Source organism: Syngnathus floridae, chromosome 1, assembly GCF_059516105.1.
Source record: "Syngnathus floridae isolate MCC-2025c chromosome 1, RoL_Sflo_1.0, whole genome shotgun sequence".
NCBI lineage: Eukaryota > Metazoa > Chordata > Actinopteri > Syngnathiformes > Syngnathidae > Syngnathus > Syngnathus floridae.
This window is the reverse complement of record NC_142413.1, coordinates 3357075-3374764: the sequence shown is the minus strand read 5'-3', so window position 1 is coordinate 3374764 and position 17690 is coordinate 3357075. Positions and strand designations below refer to the sequence as shown.

Genomic DNA, 17690 nt, shown 5'->3' with positions numbered 1-17690 from the left:
TGGAATGAATTCCCGAGATAATTCCGAGCGCAAAGTCCATTTGACGGAGGCTTCTTTAAGCGCCGCGGATAACGGCATTAGGACGATTTCATTGCCGTATTATCCTCTCGGTACCTGCGGCACGCGCTGTAATCTCCATTATCATAATCGAGTATTAATATGTTGCCTAATGAGACGCTGGGCGGAAGACAAAAGCTTCTCGTGAAGTTTTATCGTAACGGCCGCGCTTGAAGGAGAGACCGAGTGTGAGAACGTCACCTTTTGGTGGCGCCGCTGAATGGAGCAGTCTCTCTCGTAGAGGTGGATGACATTACCGTATTTATCTCCTGCGGAAACACACAATCCAGAAGGTGAAAACAATTGACCTCCCCCCACTCAAAAGTAAAAGGGGAAAAAATATATATATATATTTAAAAACCGGTAGTGCTATGACTCATTTCCAGAAAAAAGCCCAGAGGTGAATTTCATATTTTGTTCCACAAATCGATGCCCACGTCGTGTGTTATTTTGACGCATTATTAACCAATTGATGGTGTTGGAAAATAGCTCAAAAATCAATCGATAAGTACTTTACTCGCACTGCGGCAGCCGCGCGATATTAAGGAGCATCATGTTTACGCATAACAAACGAAAATAGTCTGTTTTATCAGCTCATTCGCTGCCATTGATGGCTAAAAACGTCAAAAATGTATTTCCCCCAGAGCTGGCAGTGAATGAGTTAGAAATAATCAGAATTAAAAAATATAAGAGTAAAATAATAAGAGTAAAATAAGTTAGGCTGCACACAGACTGTGCTGTCGATCTAGCTTCAAAAATTATAAATAAAATAATTATAAATAAAAAATATGAATAAATAAAATATGTATATAAATAAAAAATAAATATTTTTTCAAAAAAATCCAATTAAATACAGACTACTTTTAGGTGAAGTGAAATCCATAAAAACGTCTTAAGAGTGTCCGCATCTGTTAAATGTAACTCATAAAGTATCTTTAAGTACCTAACTTGTAAGCAATAAGGGATTTTCAAAGTCATGTGATCAGTAGTAAGGTAACGGATTTACTGTGGCAACACCACCGGGGAGCTCGGTCCACTCGGGAATAGGCGCACGTCGTCAAGTGCACTTACCGAGGATCTGCACTTCAATATGTCTCGGTTTTTCAATAAACTTCTCCACAAACAGAGCGCCATTGCCGAAAGCCGTCAGCGCTTCCGAGTAGGCCCGCTGGTAATTCTCTTCAAGTTCCTGACAAACAGAGCAAGAAAATCCATAAGCATCAGTCAGGAGGCAAAAAAAATAGCTCTTCGTAATGAACAATGAAAACGTCAACTTGTGCACCTCGGCAGCTGGTCGTTACGTTTTAAAACCATTGCTGGTATATTATCCAATTTATCACTTTCCATTTTTCCCCTTTCCTTCCATCAGCAGAGAATTTGTTGCGAACGATCCACGGGGAGACAATGCGGCACTGAGGCGCAAGGGCAAGTCAAGGTCGTGACTCAATCTGTGTTGTCGGTCTGCGACATCTTGCCGGGCCATCGTGTGAAATCCGACTTTGGGACGAGGCGAGAGGTGACTCATTGCGGCCAACCCGGGAGCTGTCCTCTCCAAGGGAGGCAAAAGAAAGGCCGTGGCATGCGTCACGAGCGCCAGCCCAAACTTTGACTCGATAAACAAGACGACTTCTTTGGTTATGTGAGCAGCTAGCGGAAAGGCTAATTAGCATTCTAATTAGCAGCCAACATTTAGCGCTGTGTAAATGATGAGAGTGAAATTGAATGTACAAATGCCACCCAAAAAAAAAAAAAAAAAATGTAGCTTGTGTATCGGTAAGAAGAAACCCGGCAAGCGATCTGTGATATGTCAAGATTGGATTTTTTTTTTCTTTTAACTCGACCTGTGTTTAGTTGCTTTTCAAAATCTTGTCACCACTTAAGTACCTTAAACGCAATAGTCACAAATGTCAACAACGAATTTGTCACGCTTCGAAAAGGTTAAAATGCATCAAATGGAACAAAAAGTGGAGAATAATGTCCTTTGCCATTATGTTGGGTGAATGCACACACTTAAGATTTCAATTACACATATATTTGTCTTTCTTTGCGGATAATAAAGAATATATGCCTTTGCGAGTATTACATATCCATCCTACATTTTGAAGTTCTCACATATTCAGAGATGGCAACAAAAAAGTTGGCGGTGGGAAAAAAATAAAAACCTGAAGTTGGTCGGACGTGGTCGGCTTTAAGAAATGGGAGGCCCCAAAAATAAACATTGCTAGCATAAGAAGCTGGCGGCAGGCTGTCAGTGAAATATCGCACAGCGTCGGCGCGCATGTAGCTGCGCCTGCGGGAGGTCATTTGAACATTCCAGCTCCACGTTTCAGGTAGGACATGAAAGCGACGAGGAAAGACGCGTCGTCAGTCCCGCTTGCACCAAAGGAGGGAAAAAAAAAAAAAAAAAAAAATGCGTCACTCCGCGTTGACTTTGTTATGCGAAAATCTGCATTGCGTCGTCGACAAGAGAATTCAATTAGTTTTCATAAGATGCAAAAAACAAATAGCTGGGGCTTGCGGAGGAAAAAAAAAAAAAAAGCAGAATAAATGCCGTAAGGCGAGCGTTATCAGAGAGAAGGAAATGTGTCAATCATTGCTGCCTGCATCTCGGGAGATTTACATTTAGACATTGGCAGGGTTGTTTTTGCGGAAAAAAAAAACAAAAAATCACTTATGTGAGAAATAGAAGGCATACGTTCCACATGCGCAATAAATGCTAGGATACATTCTGGTAATTGGACCACGGGCAGGCAGAAAATTGATCTCAATGTTTTTAGCCGCCATGCATGCTTGAGGAACCTCCGGAGGCAATTTCGCATGACAGAATGACGAGCAGAAAAGTGATTGGCAGCCACGGTCATAAAATCCAAGCAATTCCGCGCAAAACAGAAATGCCATGAATAGAAAACGCTGGGGGCTCACCTCGTACTCTCGGACCACCCTCATGCCTCGGCCGCCGCCCCCGTAGGCCGCTTTGAAGATGATGGGGAAGCCGTAGGTCTGGGCGAAGGCGTGGGCCTCCTGTAGGCTGCTGATGGGGGAGTCGGTTCCCGGGACCACCGGTACACCTTGACGAGAACAAAGTCACGTAGATCGAAACAAGCCTTCAGTTCCTGAAACTCGGTCGCTCTCTGTTGATCTTCGTACCGGCACTGATGGCAAGGGAGCGGGCCTCGACTTTGTCGCCCATCTTGCGGACGGTTTCCGGAGTCGGTCCGACAAACATCACGTCGGCGTCGACGCAAGCTTGAGCGAAGTCCGAGCGCTCTGACAGGAATCCGTAGCCTGGGTGGATGGCGTCCACGTTGTTGTCCTGTGGAAAGAAAGGAACGTTGTCGAAAAGATAGAAAGTGGGGCGTCTGCTCTGACCTCATGGTGTCCCTCAGGGGTCAATTCTAGGTCCAGTGCTTTTTCAAAATATTGCGGCTCTGGAAAGTAACAATCATCATCTTTACGCCGATGACACAATTTTATAATTACGTAGCTGACCCCGTTGCAAAATTGGTTGAAAACCTGCCAATTTCTCGTCATCAATTTCAAGAAGCTCTTGTTTATTATCTGCAGCCTGCCCTTAACATGAGCAGAACAAAATGTTTTCCAAGGCTAAAGCTCCTAACACTGTTTTTATCTCTGCCGCTAATGGTTCCATCATCGAGAGAGTGTTCGGTGAAGGGTTTGATGAGTGATGTGATTTTCAATTCCACCTATACCTTGCCACCAAGAAAAATGGCGTACTTGTTTAGAAAGATTGAAGCTGGCTTTTTATCTCTTCTGTTCTTCCTACACATCTATGAAACGGTCTTGCTAATGTATCTCCCCCCCCCCATTGTTTTTGTTTTCACTCTAACCTCAGTGGCTAATTAGATGATTGAATTTAATTGACGGGGAAAACTGCTCGAGTGTCCACAAGCCTGAAGACTGGACCTGCAGGAGCTTTCAAAGTTAGTCATATACGAACAAAATGACGCATATAATGATGACAAGGTCACTCTCACACAAACACACACACCAGTGTGTACCATCTGTTCCATGATTCAAGGCTGAATATAACCAGACCGTTGTCAAGGGAAGTATGGACACACAAAGACACACACACACACAAGACGACAATAATGTCACACAAGAGAGCAGTACGGTAGCATGTGCAAGTAGCACGTAACATTATTTTAGCTCTTTATCAGCTTTTCTGTGGATGTGCTCAAATGTGTATAAAGGGAAGAAAAAGACAAAAGAGAGAGAAGTGACAAGATAATTGCTCGATGCGGCTGCCGACGAGAGGAGGGGCTGCAACATGACGTACGCGCACATATTAAATGTCAAGCTTATGGAAACGCTCATAAAAAAGGCGGCTTCTTTTTTCCCCTGACATTTTTATATCTTAGGTTGGGGGAAGAATGGTGGATTGAAAGATCTGCAGTTTTAGTGGTTGAGATTGTTGTGAAATACAATTATTGGAGTAATCGATACCACCATTTTTAAAAGACGAATCTAATTTCCCCCTCAATCTTCCAGTTTAATATGAGGTTGTATTTTTTTTCATATTTCCATGTGTTAAAAAATAAATCAGATTACAAACAAATTGCAGCTGCATGGTGAAAATTATGTCTATTTACCAACTCATTCACTGCCAACCTACTTCATATCTTTAACGTTTATAACCGTCAATGGCACTGAATGAGTTACCTGGAACATGTAGGCGGGAGCATATCAGATTGGGGCTGCCGATGCACTTTTGAGTTTGTTTCAAGATTGTGTGCTGAAAAGTGCTCAATCAATAAAGTTGATTGACGGGTTTACCTTGGCTACTTTGATGATGTCAGGGATGTGCAAGTAAGCGGCGACCGGCGCCAGACCTTTTCCAATCAGGTAGGCCTCATCTGCTTTTTGCCTGCAAAAAAAAAAAAAATGTGCATGTGTGATTTATCTCAGAAGGATGTGACATTTAAATAGAGGAGCTGTGGGGGGGGGACGTTCGGGCAAACACGCTGGCCGAAATGTTTGTACGTCATGTCGATATAATTGCGTCGATGTCATCCTGGCGAGGCATCACAAAGACGCGCTGAAAGGCTTCTTCTAATTGTGTGATCAATAATCTGCCGTGGCAACTGAGCTCACGAGTCTGGCTGCCGGATTCGGCGGTTCGACCGCCGCGGGAGCTTCTGCATGCTGCGGGGTGCCATTTTGTAAGCGGCTTAATTGGGCTTGAGAGTTTGAGCGCGCCCCCACGCGGGCGGGCGGGCGGGCGGAACTTACCTGTGCATCTGGCCAGTGTCCTGCTCAGAGTAGACGGCCACCGTCCGAATCCCCAGCTCGGTGCAAGCTCTGAACACACGGATGGCGATTTCACCTGGGAGGGGAGGAGTTTTGAGAAAGTTGAAAGGGGGACCGATTTTTGGCTTTGGAATGACGTACATGGCATCACAGTTCAAAAGGTACAAGTTTTGGATCGGAACACCAAAATAAAAAAAAAGACCTTGGGAAACTTCTGGAAAATTTCTCACACTCATACACATGGACACAACACACACACTGCAGCCCAGCTTATTCTGGTGCACTGCAGTGTGATGAATGTGATCTAATGTGGTGTAGATATCGTGTCACACCAAAGTGAAGGACAGACACTGACGGAAAGCCCTGCAGTGTGTGCGTGTGTGTGTGTGCACGTGTGTCAGACCAAAACCCATCTGAATCAAAATGATGGATTAAAGCAGTTTAATAGAGCTTTGAAGGGAGGAAGGCTGACATGAATCTTTCAATGTGCACGCCGTCCGGAAGGGGGGGGGGGGGTCTCTATAGTACTGGCTATTGTCAGATAAAGTATGAAATAAGTCGTAATATTCAGCAGATGTTACGAGTCTTAATTGGATAATTTGTCTGAGGTTTTATGTTTCGTATTTTTCAACCCAGGAATGAAATTGCAAAGAGCCCGCTAATTAAATAGCATAACTGATGGCATGCAAATCCTCTTCAGGACATTTTTTTTTTCCCCCCTCAAAGCGTTGAAGTGAAAAAACACTAATATGTGTTAAATGTAACCTGACTTTCTGCAGTAATATTAATAGACGACACTTTGGAGTGTTTAAATCTATTCAGTGATGCGGGGAGAGAAAAAAATCGTGCAGCCGCCCACACAGTGTTCAAACATGAATGATCACCAAAATCAGGTTGCTTTATTTTTTGGAGATTTTCCATTCTTACCTCGATTAGCCACCATCACTTTCTTGATGGGCCGGTAGTGGCTCTGCGGGGCCGAATGGGCGAACCGGTAGAGCAGACACGCCCTCCTCACGGCAAGCAAGCCGAGGCCGCCTTGCACTGCAACGTAGCGCATCATCCTACGTGCGACATAAATAATAACATTTATTTAATTACCTGGCGGTCAAGATAGAAATGAATCATTTTGGGGCACGGCAAACCACATTTAAAAAAAATTGCATTGCAATTATCATTTTACAAGCAGGAAGTGTGACGGCCAACCGGCAGCTGCTCAGCCTCCCACGGCCCAACTAAACTAGCTGCAGATGTTTCCTAAATAACACCCAGCTGTCTAACTTTGCCTCCAAATCACAACAACACTGTCAAACTATTAAAAAAATAAAAATAAACCACAACTACGCCCCTATATATCTATATTCAGCCGTGTTTTTGTTTAGAGAATGACGGCTTAGCATGCTAATTACAAATGCTAAGTGAGGACTACTGGTTACTTAACACTCAACTGATGTTTTTCCTCAATAATATTGATGTCTAAGGCTAAAAAAAATAAAAATAAAATAAAAATACCCAGCATGGTGCATGAAAATGAATAAATAAGCTTGTTCCAGTTCTTTAATTGGTATCCGTAATAACGGTAGAGGAAGACTAAGTGGTTGTTTTTCAAAGCACCTTGGGACGTTACTGCCACCGCGTGGCCAATTGGTAGCATCACAAAACGAGATCATATTTCATTTAAAAAAATAACAGTTGGAATTTTGGCGTTACCGGGAGTTGTCAGTAGTTATAAAATCCAATTAAAAATCAGCCGTGATCTATTTAAACATACCTTTACATTTGATGGTAAAAACGGAGATACTAATTATGTGAAAGCCTTTACACTGTTTATATTTGTTTATTCCTTAAACTTTTTGGCATGCATCGCCTTGCAAATTCTTCCTGTAATTAACGGTCCAATTTCAATATTTTTCAAAAATCAACATGACACATTTACATGGATCACAATTGAAATTTAAATCTTTCTATTTCAAAAATACCTAAAGTAGATGTTTGCAAATGTCTTATTTTGATTATACACACAAGTTAATTATGTCATGAAAAACTATTGATATCAGATAAAAAATGACTTTTGAGAACCTGATAAAAAAAAAATGGCCAAGCTTTAGTTTAAAAAATGGCTCTCAACTATTATTGGATTATTAAAACACCAGGCGATCAATTTGACAATCGATGAATCAATTTTGACACCTCTAGTTAAATACTACACAAATCTATTTCTAAAACATTGCTACCTTCTGTCGTTACATTTATTTATTCATGTACAGATGTCACATCCAGTGCTACTGCCTGCTGTTGTAAACACATAAATTACTTTTTTTTTTTGCTAATCTTGTATGCTGTCATCGTGGTATTAATAAAAACATGATATCGTCTCGGACTAAATAAGAAATGAAAGGTGGCATTTTGATAGCCTTGCACTCCATGACCGGAATTTAAATCTATCAAGCATGGTGGGAACTAGCCAGCCCGCAGATGGTGAGTGAAGCTGGAGCCGAGTATCAAAAATGCTCTTTGATCACTTCTGAAGATGGAAATACAGCAGGCAGCGCAGCCTTGCAGCAGAGAACATCTTCTGAACCTCTCGTAACACACGCAGCCATGAAAATATCCCCCAGGTAAAAAATCATTTTGTACTTTGTCATGTAGCGTCACTTATGGGGGACAATAAATGGAGAATCAGGTGTGGAATGAGCGGAATGTCAGTAGGTGAGGTCCCTTTTCAACAGCTCGACTTTGCCCCGTTATCTTCTTTATGAGGTGGGACTGACACAAGTCAAAGATTCACATGCAAATCATACAAAATGTGTGATTAAAATGTCAACACCACCAGGCTGAATTGGCAAAAGGACAGAAATAAGTCGGTAGCGCCCTCTTGTGGTTCAATGCGGCAACGCGAGTAGAAATTTGGATCGATTTGGCTTCCTTACGCTCACTCATGCCTGGTCCTTCTTGTGATCAGTTATCTTCCTTTTTTTTTTTTTTGAAACTCATTGATCGGGAAATCGGCTCCAAAATCTAAAGCCTAGTACTTGGTGTAAATTTGCGAATCACTGACTTTGCCCATTGCAAAAATTGTACTGGATTTTTAAATCATCCTAAATATAATATTTCCAAAAATATTCAAACTATGGGTGCTGCTGGGAGTCTTTCTGGTGGTGTGTTTGTTTCAGCTGAGATGCAAGTGAAATCCAAACGCTCCTGACAAAATCTTCAGAGTTGATATGAGGTGATTTTAGAAACTTTATCTTCGAGCAAAATTACAGTCAGCAAAGAGGAATGTAACTTCCGATGCCAAGTCAACTCCCTGACCTCAGCCTCTCAATCGCACGCACATCTCGTTCAATGATACACAAGCATTGCGACAGGGACAAAAAAAAAAAAAAAAGTTTAATCAATGTCTGGTTTGCAAGAGCAGAGGATGTTTTGCGGTTGACTTATTAACCTTTCAGTGAGCAAAGTTCTGTTTTGTCGCACGCGCGACCTTGTGACACACAAAGGCACACACGCATTTGCATCAGAGGTTGCATCAGAGGTCGCAAAGTCCACAACAAGCAACTTCTGAAGTCCAAAATGAAAAGGTCAAATTGGGTAACCCACTTGCTACGAGATCACGCTTTCTATTTTCGACTAGTGCTGCCTGGCATCGTGTTTCCACTACAGTTCCCAGCAGGCAACGGTTTTGCTGGGCAGACATGGCACAGATTCACGAGAATTCCACGTTCGGTGTTTTGCAAACGCACGCACGCACACCCACACACACATTCATAAACAACATGCTACGAGTGCATACGCCTTCCTCCACTTTGGGTTCAAACAGCTCCACGATTCGGACAATTTTATTCAGCTCATGTCCAAAACTCTCATATTACAAATACTTCTCAGATGCATCTCTGGATTTAATTTAATTTCATTACACAACACACTTGATCAACTCCATATGCTTCCTTTAGCGACTCGTAAAAGAATGTAACGCAACAACAACATCGGGGGGGGAGGAAAAACGAAAGGCCTGAGAAGATGAACTTGTGCTTGTCGCTCAACCAAGACAGTAAGCGTCGCTCAGATTAGGGATGAAGCGTGAGTGGAGTAAAGGTTGTTAAAACAGAAGAAGAGACACACAGTTCAAAGGTTAAAAGGAGACAGCGGAATGAGGACGTGCGCAGCGTGTGGCCGGCAAGCAAACAAGCACTTTGCGCACTCCAGCAGGTTTCAACATGTCAACAAGGTTGGGTTTGGTGCCTCGCATTACAGTTAGTAAACAATGCTGATGAGTGATACATCATCTAACTAAACTAACTAAACAACTCTAGCAACAGAGAAGAGGAAAAACAATTACACGGATAATCGGTAACATGTAATTCATCCAGGGTCTTTTTGTATGCTAACAACTTTGTATGCTAACAATACGCGACATAAAATATGATAAGGTGATATTTATCACGTGGAATGTATCGTTATAAAATATGAATGTTATACATCGTAATTTTAATCTTACGATGTTATGAGGCTATCGCTACTGAATATTTTTAGAATTGATTAGCATCAGATAATTTATTTACATTACAGTGTATTAAAAAAAATCCACCATTACTGTTGATTAATTCTACATGACTGTTTATTACGTTTATCTTGCAAGGCCAGGGGCTCAGCACCTCTAAACATTTGACCCTAGGCTCGCCCCTGGTTTGGAATAACTATGACCGGCCACCAGGCGAGTGATCGGCTGGTTGGTATGCAGGATGGTTGTTCACCAGCCGTGCCTGGCAACAATAACCCTATTGTAAGCACGCAACGGATTTGAAAATTCTTTAAAAAGAAAATAATTAAAAGTTACTTTACTTCGTTTTGGGGTTTTTTTTTTTTAGAATCAAGAATACACTATATATGGGGCCGGGGGTGAATCTTCGCCAAAGTTGTCGACAAGACTTCCTTCGGGAGCAACTGCATTGCAGGCTGCAAACATCCACGTTTAAAAAGCCAGCATGCTCCAAACTAGCAGGCTAGTGCAAGTCAACTAGCTCCTAACAGCCCCCTTTTGTTTTTTTTACACCTATATAAATGCTCTCCGACAGATGTGACAGCGTGACACATGAGCCCGTGCATGGAGAGACAAATGGCAAACCGGACAGCCTGGAGGCAAAAAAGGCACACATGGAAGAAGAAGATCCGGAAAGCTAGCACACTGTCTCTCATCAGTACTCACGTGTTGTGCATCCGATGACAGGTAACAGGACACCGATTGTATACAGTAGCCTATTTGAAGGGCGCGTTGGCTTGTTTGTTTGGGTTTTGCCCACGTAGCTCACACACACACACGGTCACGCTTGAAGGAGGAAGAAGCGGGATGGTGGGGAGGGAGATCCTTTGCTACTTTGGATCAATTTGCTTCATATGCGAACTCAAAGAAATGGCGTGGAGAGGACGGGGCTGGAGAGCAGAGTGGCCGGGAGAGGACTTGAGGACGGAGAAGTGGCAAGGAGGCTAAGGCTAACTGCTAGCGGCTCCGTGGTTTGCCTGCGCGTCCCCCGAGTTAATCTCTTCCCTTCTCGCACAAACTCTGATCCTTCTCGCTCAGTTTTGACGTCACACGACACCCCCTCTGCTCTCGGCCAATCAGAGAAGAGGGCGTGGCGTCATCAGCTGGCGCGAGTTTCGATGAAGGTATTTTGGTGCATTGAAAATAATACAGTAATTAACAAATATATATTAGTGTAAATCATTCAGTGGTTATATTATTGATATATTATTTTATTTTTATTTTTTTCTCCCTAATTTATTTGTTTATTTTTGTCAAAACATTTTTTACTGGTTTTATATTAAAATATAAAAAATACTTTTTGAAATACGCAAAACACATCAGCAAAACACAATTTTCCACCATAAATTTACTGCAATAATTAGCTACTTACCAACATAGAGCAATCTTTTTTTTTTTTCAATTTTCTTTAAATCTGGTGTGGTCTGAAATGGTGATTAATTGCCACCAAAATGCATATGTACATTCCTACTCTTGAAGGTATAAAAGCTTTTGCCACAGTATTTTTAGATTTACTTACATCAAATGTGAGCTGCTATGAGTAAAACCATGTGACAATTCCGATGTAAAACTTGAAACGAAACGTTTTTGAGAGCAAAAACTGACAAAACTCATGACTGCTGTACTCGTGATTGCCATTTGCTGTTCTTGTGTTTGCTGGTCTACCAGTTCTGAATAAACAAGCTGACATAGGCGTCACAAAATAACATTTCAAATGCCGTCCAATGTGCATTGACCCACTTTTTCCACGCATGCACTGAACTTTTTTTCTATCTCCATCCCTGTAAGTGCTTCCTCGGAGGTTGTAATTACAGCCGACTTCCCAAACTGTTGGTATTTGGTTGCGTAATACCTGGCACACCCTTCACATTGTTGTCACAAGTTTTATGACTTCTTTTTACTCGTGAGGATTTGATCTGTTTTTTTTTCACTGCAAAAAAAAGAAAAAAAAAACTTTATAAAAGCCCTTTGCCATACCAGGTGTATCCTGCGCTATTAAAAAGCACTAGCGGGTGTCATGTTACCTAACTTCTCTTGATTGCTTTTCATAACAGATTTGATAACACATGAAAAAAAACGTTGAAAGACAAACGTGGCAGCAGACGGGAAGGAGATAGAAAATTGGGCAGGAGTAAAAAAAATCTATATTTAGCAGCCAATTCTGACACCCAAAGATCCAAACAATATAAATTCAAAACATGACTTGTATGGTGGCAGAATAATACCACAACAACTTTAAACGAAACAATGTCATTTTAAACAAAGTGTCCATTTTGAATTTATATGAAACAAACCTCAGACCGCCTTCGGGATTACAACAGTTTTCGATTTCCGCCTCGCATTGTGAACATCTCGAACCCGGAAAACAAGTGAGATGTGACGTTGCTTTTTAGAAGTTTGACGTTGATTTCAATTTGAAAAGTTGGGAAACTTTGATTCAAGGTGCGTGAGCCTGCGTTTCAAACTCTTCAAAGGAGTGCCACGATTGGTTAAAAATGGAGGCATATGCGGGTTGTTCTCTTTGTTTTGAGCCATCGCCGTCAACGATGGCGCTTACGTCAGTGTTCGGGCCACCGGTGTAGGAGGACGCTCCAGGCGGGCCGGCGTCGTTCAAAGCAAAGTAACCAGGATTGACTTTATAAGCGCATGGATGGTAGAAGTCGTTGGCTGCCGAGTCAACCACAGGAGCCAAATGGATTTTGTTGGGCCAGTCCTTGAGAGCCTTTCGGTGGATTTTCATGTGAGCGTTGCGAGACTTGACCTTGGTGAAAATTCTGGAGCAAACAGGGGAGATGTTATTCGATCACAACAAGGCCTCAGAAAAAAAAAAAAAAATACAACAAAAGACAGGGTGGACCCACTTGCCGCACTTTGTGCAAGGGTAGGAGCCAGCCAATGGCGTTGCGGCATCCGCCTCTTCCTGTCCAGGCTGTGTCTCTGTTGGCAGCGAGGCGGGGATTTCCTGTAGGAGATGGTACCGGTGTGAACCAAGGTTATGATAGTTAACCAAAACTAACAAACTAACTCACAATTTGACTCTGGTGTTGCTCTGACTTCACATCACAAATCTTCAGCTTTGTTTGTTTGTGCAGCTTAGCTTGGCTTTTATTGACCAGGTAATAAAACTCCACGCACTGGTTCACTGTTTTTGTCTTCACCTGCAACACAAAAATATATGTTTCTATTTTGTACAGTATTCTTCCCATACTACTGCAATATTCACTAAATAATATACCAATTTGTGTATGAGCGAAAAGTTTTTTCCATGAGTGTTCAGGGCTACGTTGAAGGTGCTCTTTTCGCTCTCGCTCCAAGCGTCGCTACCTGGAGATGACAAATGTGGAATTGTAAGCGGGGAACACAACAAGTGGTGGTGGGCGGGTGGGGTGGGGGTGAGGGGGTCACACAAAGACCCCCTTTGTACGCACGATGGGAAATAGGCTGACCTTTGCTGGCTAATTACGTTGTTTAAAAGCTCAATATCACTTGTGTCGTAATTATGTAGTAGTTTGAGGTTAAAGGTTACCAGCATAGTGGTAGTCCTCGGTCGGTAATGTCCCTGTTAGCAGTAGCATCTCCAGTGCGGCCTGCACGGGAAAGCCACTGAGCTGTAAAGCATGCAAACATGAAACGACATGAAAAAGACACGGAGGCGGCTTACCATGACGTCGCCCTGACAGGCATGCAGAGAATGCAGCGCCAGCTCGACGTTGCTGCCCCCTCCTGGTAGGCAACTGGAGCTACTCAGTAACAGCAGCTTTTCCACTAAGCGCACGCACCAAAGATGCCTTGTGTCGTGAACTGAGGCAAAGATTCGGAATATCTCATTCGGACGACTCTTCACCTTGTTCCTGCGCCTGGCGATTCTCCGTGATCTTCTCCCGTGGCTTCCACAGAGACTGTTCCCGGGTTCGTGTCGACGCCCCAGCACCAAATCTGAGAGGGGGGAGCTCCGCCTGGAAATCACTGCCGATGTTGATCTTTCTGAGGAGGATAAAGGGCAAATGAAGGTTCATAATTAATGAGGATTGACGCTTTCGCACCTTGGCCACCTGGGGGCAGTATAAGACAGATGTACGAGTATATATATAGTACTGGTGTTCTATGCGGAGGATAAAGAATATATTGCTTGATTGATTAAATGCCAACGTCAGCAAATAGATGCTAATTGGTCGATAATTGTTCATTTTTAAAATCCTTTTTTGCCCATCCGGGTCTCTGACTATACTTACGCTTCAATAGCATGATCATCCTGCTTTCTTTGCTGAATGGAGGAGAAGGAGGAGTAAAGGCCTGTCCCTTCCCGAGCCGGGTTGAGGAGGGGTCGAGGTGTATAATGATCTCTTTTTTCCACATTAGCGTGAAGGAGGCTGGGAAATGGAGTTCCGGTGTAGGTTTGGCTTTTCTACAAGAACGAGCAGCGTGTTAGGGCGTTTTAGGGAAAAAAAAGAAAAAGCTGAAATTGTTCATTACCCAATAGTGAGCGGCACTTCCTGTCGCATGACTTGGAAGTGCGTGATTCGGGTCTCTGCGTGAGTTGATAGAGGATTTTCCAAGTGAGGCGAGCTGCTCTGTAAATTATGGGAAAAGATTAACGACACATTTTTTGAGGGTGTAGGCAAAGCCAGCTAGTAGGGTTAGGGTTATAGGATATTTCCATTACTTGCACTGCCCTACTAGCTAGCTATTGTAGCTATCTATGCTAAATTGTATTGTATTGTACCTTGGATGTTGTATGAAGATCTCAAGTTGCCCTGCGCAGTCCCGTTTGACCCGGCGGGAAACATCCACGTCACGCCAAGGGAGTTGAGCGACGGCAGCGGCTGCGGATTGGAAGCAAAAAAGTGGAGCGCCCCGTTGTCGTCTCCGGCCTGCGAGTGCGACTGGATGCATGGCGTGGCTGGCGAGTGAGACGGGGGAGGCAAAGGCGTGAGAGGAGGACTGAGCATTGAGGATTCCTCCAGCTGAGAGAACGGGAAGGGCGGCGCGGCGGACGAGCAAGTGTTTAGACTGAAAAACTTCTCTGATCCAAAATGCTGTACTTTGGTCGCCCCCGATCTCCAAATGGGCCAGTGAGATTCTTGGATGCTTTGCTTCGGTTGCAGGGGGAAAGTCTCTAGAACCGGGTCCGGTTTCTGGGTTGCTGACTTCGGCGAGGGTAAAACTTGGCGGGTCCCAATTTGAGTCGGCCAGGGCATCTCCGCCAATGGGCTTGGGGTCTCGCAGCTCGAACCCAAATCCCAATTTTGCAGCTCTCCACAGCTCTCGCTCCACTTGTGCAAATCAGGGTTGAAATTTTGACCTGAGTTGACGTCCCAGTTCGGGCTGCTGTAAAATTCAGCCTCCGCATCGTCGCAGCTTCTCTCTTTCTCACCGCACTCCAACCACTCGAAGGCGTTCGTGCTCCGTCTTGCAGAAAAGAAGGAGGTCACGTGTATTTTTTCTTGACTCCCAAATTGCTGAGGGAAGTCCTGGGGGGAACCCATCACAGGTATCAGGTGGAAGGAGGGTCTTTCGGGATGATGGGGATGGCGATTGGAAAATTGCTGAGTGGACCAAAAGTCATCATCCATCATGGCTGTTTGTTTAACTATAGGAGAGATGCAAAAAAAATTACAAAGTTATGCATTTTGAAAAGCATTTTTACAGCGTTATTGCAAAACAGCGATTTTGGTTTGATTTTCTCATTTCCAAATTCTACTCTTTAAATATATTATATTTGGGGGGGTTGCATCAACCATTTGGCGCTATTGTGACAAGATGAAACACATGAGAACTACTTTTTAGTTGTTGTTGGACCCATCGCTGGGTTAACTGTACCACCCAATTTGTTTTACATTTGACCAAATATTCAAAAAGCTGCATGTGACCAAAAATCGGCACAAAGGAAAGGATAGTAAAATCCACCAGAACTGATTGCAAATAATCAATTTAAGTTAAATAAGCAAAAATAAGAAAAATACATAAAGCAGACGTTATGCGTGCAGCGCATGACACGATAGAAAGCGTCGACGAGCGGAAAGACGGAATGAAGTACGCATTTTTTTCGGTGTGTGTGTTTTTACCAGTTTTCGGCGCTCATGTCTTGTGCAGGTCGTCCTCATTCTCCGCTATCCTGTCTTGGACGGCCTCTCTCAGACCATCGTCTCTGCACAGCTGCCTTCTTTTTTTGTGCGTCACCTGAAAGTTTGCGCACGCCCACAAAGATGAGTACAAAGACAGTGTCACACGGAAGTAAAACAAAAGACACGCAGGCGCTGCAAACCGCATACATCACTCTTTCAAAAAACACACACACTTTGACACTAAAGACAGGTGTCAGAAAAGACCCGCAATGTCGTGATGTTGCCGCTTTGCCTTTTCGTCGTCGTGGTAACCACATCCTGAGGAAACAAACACTGACGGATCTCCCTCCTCTCGTCTATGTTTAAGTCTACATGCCCCCCTCCCGTTTTTTCCATCTCGTTGTCTTCATCACTTTTTCACACTTACTTTGCTTTCTTCTTGTCTTTAGCCGGCTGTTGTCACCTACGCTCATCTGGCCCCGCATGCAACTGAGTCATGCTGGTTTTCCTCTCTGGGGTCACAATGAACAATTTATCAGATAAAGTGCTTTTGAAATGTCCTAATATTTTTTCTGTTTAGTATTTTATGGCGGGGTGGTTAAAAGATGATACAAGACAAGGATGGGTGGACTTCCAATTGCCATCTGAAGAACAAAGTACAAAAGTACAAATAATTTCCGGATTGGGAGGCTACAAAACTTCTTAGTTTTAATGAAAAATCAACAGGCACAATAGCACCCTCTAGTGGACCAGCCTATACGTATACCCAAACGATTGAAAATTGAATTAACTACCAACTACTAATAAACTCATACATTGTCTTCCTTCTCTTCACTTAGGATCCCTAATTTACAGTAATTAAATCACAAATTACGGACAGAAACAAGGAAGGTCACTCGAGGAACACGGCTTGCTAATGCTAACGGGCTAGCAGTCTAGTAGCAGGTCGCAAAAAGAAACTGTTTACTGTATTTCCATGAAACCTTTCTGTCAAGTACTAAACACTGCCTGAATCTATTCATTCAAGGATTTGCTGAAACAAAAAATATATACGTATATACAAGAAAAGTAAGCAGTACAATACCCAACGATATCAAATCGTCCGCGTGTTACACGGCCGAAATACCTGTCGAGGTCTCTGGTGCAGCAGCAGTAATAAAAAAAAAAATATTTATATATTTATTTTTTTAAATTTTATGCATATATATCGTGTGGAATATCTATTACGCTGACATTAGAATCTTATAAAACTTTTTCCACTTTAAAAGACTAGAAAAAGAATCCAGTCCAAGTCACTAGTTCACCTTGTTTTTTTTTTGTTGTTTTTCTCACACCACTAAAATAGTAATATTGTTCTTCCTTAAAACAGAGCAATAACATGAATAAATGTAAAGAGTCAAACTGTTCCTGCCTCAAAATGTAATGCTTTAATTTATCAAGCTGCTCCTTCTATTAATCATCTCACAAACGCTCAATAAGTTGTAATGTTTGCAGTTTTTTTGCACAAGCTAAAATATACAGGGTGTTTGTGTTAGCATTAAGGTAGCTTTGAAGTTAAAGGCAATTTTTTTTTGGTTCTTGTTGGAATTGTCAGATGAGGGAGCGAGTCAGACTGAGAATTGGCCTTGAGTGTCAATGGAGGCGGCTAAGACAATATGTCAGGCTTGATTCCCAGAAGTCACCTTCAAACTTCCCCTGTCGACACCACAACGACCCCAAATTTCCTTCACACCTTTTTGACATTTAAAACGCCATCA

General features: G+C 42.8%; 2 protein-coding genes and 1 long non-coding RNA gene across 9 annotated transcripts in view; 1 reads left to right on the top strand and 2 right to left on the bottom strand.

The window, feature by feature from the left end:
- LOC148403419 (pyruvate carboxylase, mitochondrial-like) overlaps window positions 1–10890 on the bottom strand; it is a 113983-nt gene extending 103093 nt beyond the window's left edge. The window contains exons 1-8 of one of the 2 annotated variants that reach the window (XM_088395836.1): window positions 10535–10890; window positions 6256–6392; window positions 5311–5404; window positions 4855–4945; window positions 3205–3370; window positions 2980–3125; window positions 1129–1246; window positions 259–326 (exon numbers count right to left, since the gene is read on the bottom strand). In XM_088395836.1, the coding sequence (XP_088251962.1) occupies window positions 259–326; window positions 1129–1246; window positions 2980–3125; window positions 3205–3370; window positions 4855–4945; window positions 5311–5404; window positions 6256–6392; window positions 10535–10545 (831 nt within the window). In that variant the 5' untranslated portion in view covers window positions 10546–10890. Of the gene's footprint in view, window positions 1–258; window positions 327–1128; window positions 1247–2979; window positions 3126–3204; window positions 3371–4854; window positions 4946–5310; window positions 5405–6255; window positions 6393–6840; window positions 6946–10534 lie in introns of those variants that run through there. The other variant, XM_088395826.1, reaches the window with a different exon arrangement.
- Window positions 9390–11817, top strand: LOC148403418 (uncharacterized). Of its 4 annotated transcripts, none has more exons than XR_015862510.1 (4): window positions 9390–9556; window positions 9968–10111; window positions 10197–10330; window positions 10404–11817. It is a non-coding gene; the product is annotated as an uncharacterized LOC148403418 (long non-coding RNA). The 4 variants fall into 4 exon arrangements; XR_015862509.1 differs by having other exon boundaries at window positions 10004–10111; window positions 10404–11816; XR_015862507.1 differs by having other exon boundaries at window positions 9547–9678; window positions 10004–10111; window positions 10404–11816.
- Window positions 11818–12054: 237 nt separating this feature from the next.
- On the bottom strand, window positions 12055–17109 carry LOC148403417 (uncharacterized). Of its 3 annotated transcripts, none has more exons than XM_088395869.1 (13): window positions 17060–17109; window positions 16361–16445; window positions 15934–16048; window positions 14592–15458; window positions 14342–14439; window positions 14101–14273; window positions 13713–13852; window positions 13530–13633; window positions 13395–13455; window positions 13104–13192; window positions 12898–13026; window positions 12730–12830; window positions 12055–12642 (listed from the first exon to the last, which is right to left on the bottom strand). In XM_088395869.1, exons 4-13 carry the CDS (start codon window positions 15442–15444, stop codon window positions 12306–12308), a joined length of 2085 nt encoding a protein of 694 aa, XP_088251995.1. In that variant the 5' UTR covers window positions 15445–15458; window positions 15934–16048; window positions 16361–16445; window positions 17060–17109; the 3' UTR covers window positions 12055–12305. The 3 variants fall into 3 exon arrangements, with proteins under 3 accessions (XP_088251995.1, XP_088251988.1, XP_088252005.1); XM_088395862.1 differs by having other exon boundaries at window positions 17018–17072; XM_088395879.1 differs by having other exon boundaries at window positions 12739–12830; window positions 17018–17072.
- Window positions 17110–17690: the final 581 nt, after the last annotated feature.

What these genes read in the sequence shown, in the direction of transcription:
- LOC148403417 (XM_088395869.1), bottom strand. Translation starts at nt 15,444, where the DNA reads ATGATGGATGATGACTTTTGGTCCACTCAGCAATTTTCCAATCGCCAT. An exon ending in GATGATCATGCTATTGAAGC is followed by an intron (nt 13,853 to 14,100) that starts GTAAGTATAGTC and finishes TATCCTCCTCAG; the next exon opens with AAAGATCAACATCGGCAGTG. An exon ending in AGCAACACCAGAGTCAAATT is followed by an intron (nt 12,831 to 12,897) that starts GTGAGTTAGTTT and finishes CATCTCCTACAG; the next exon opens with GAAATCCCCGCCTCGCTGCC.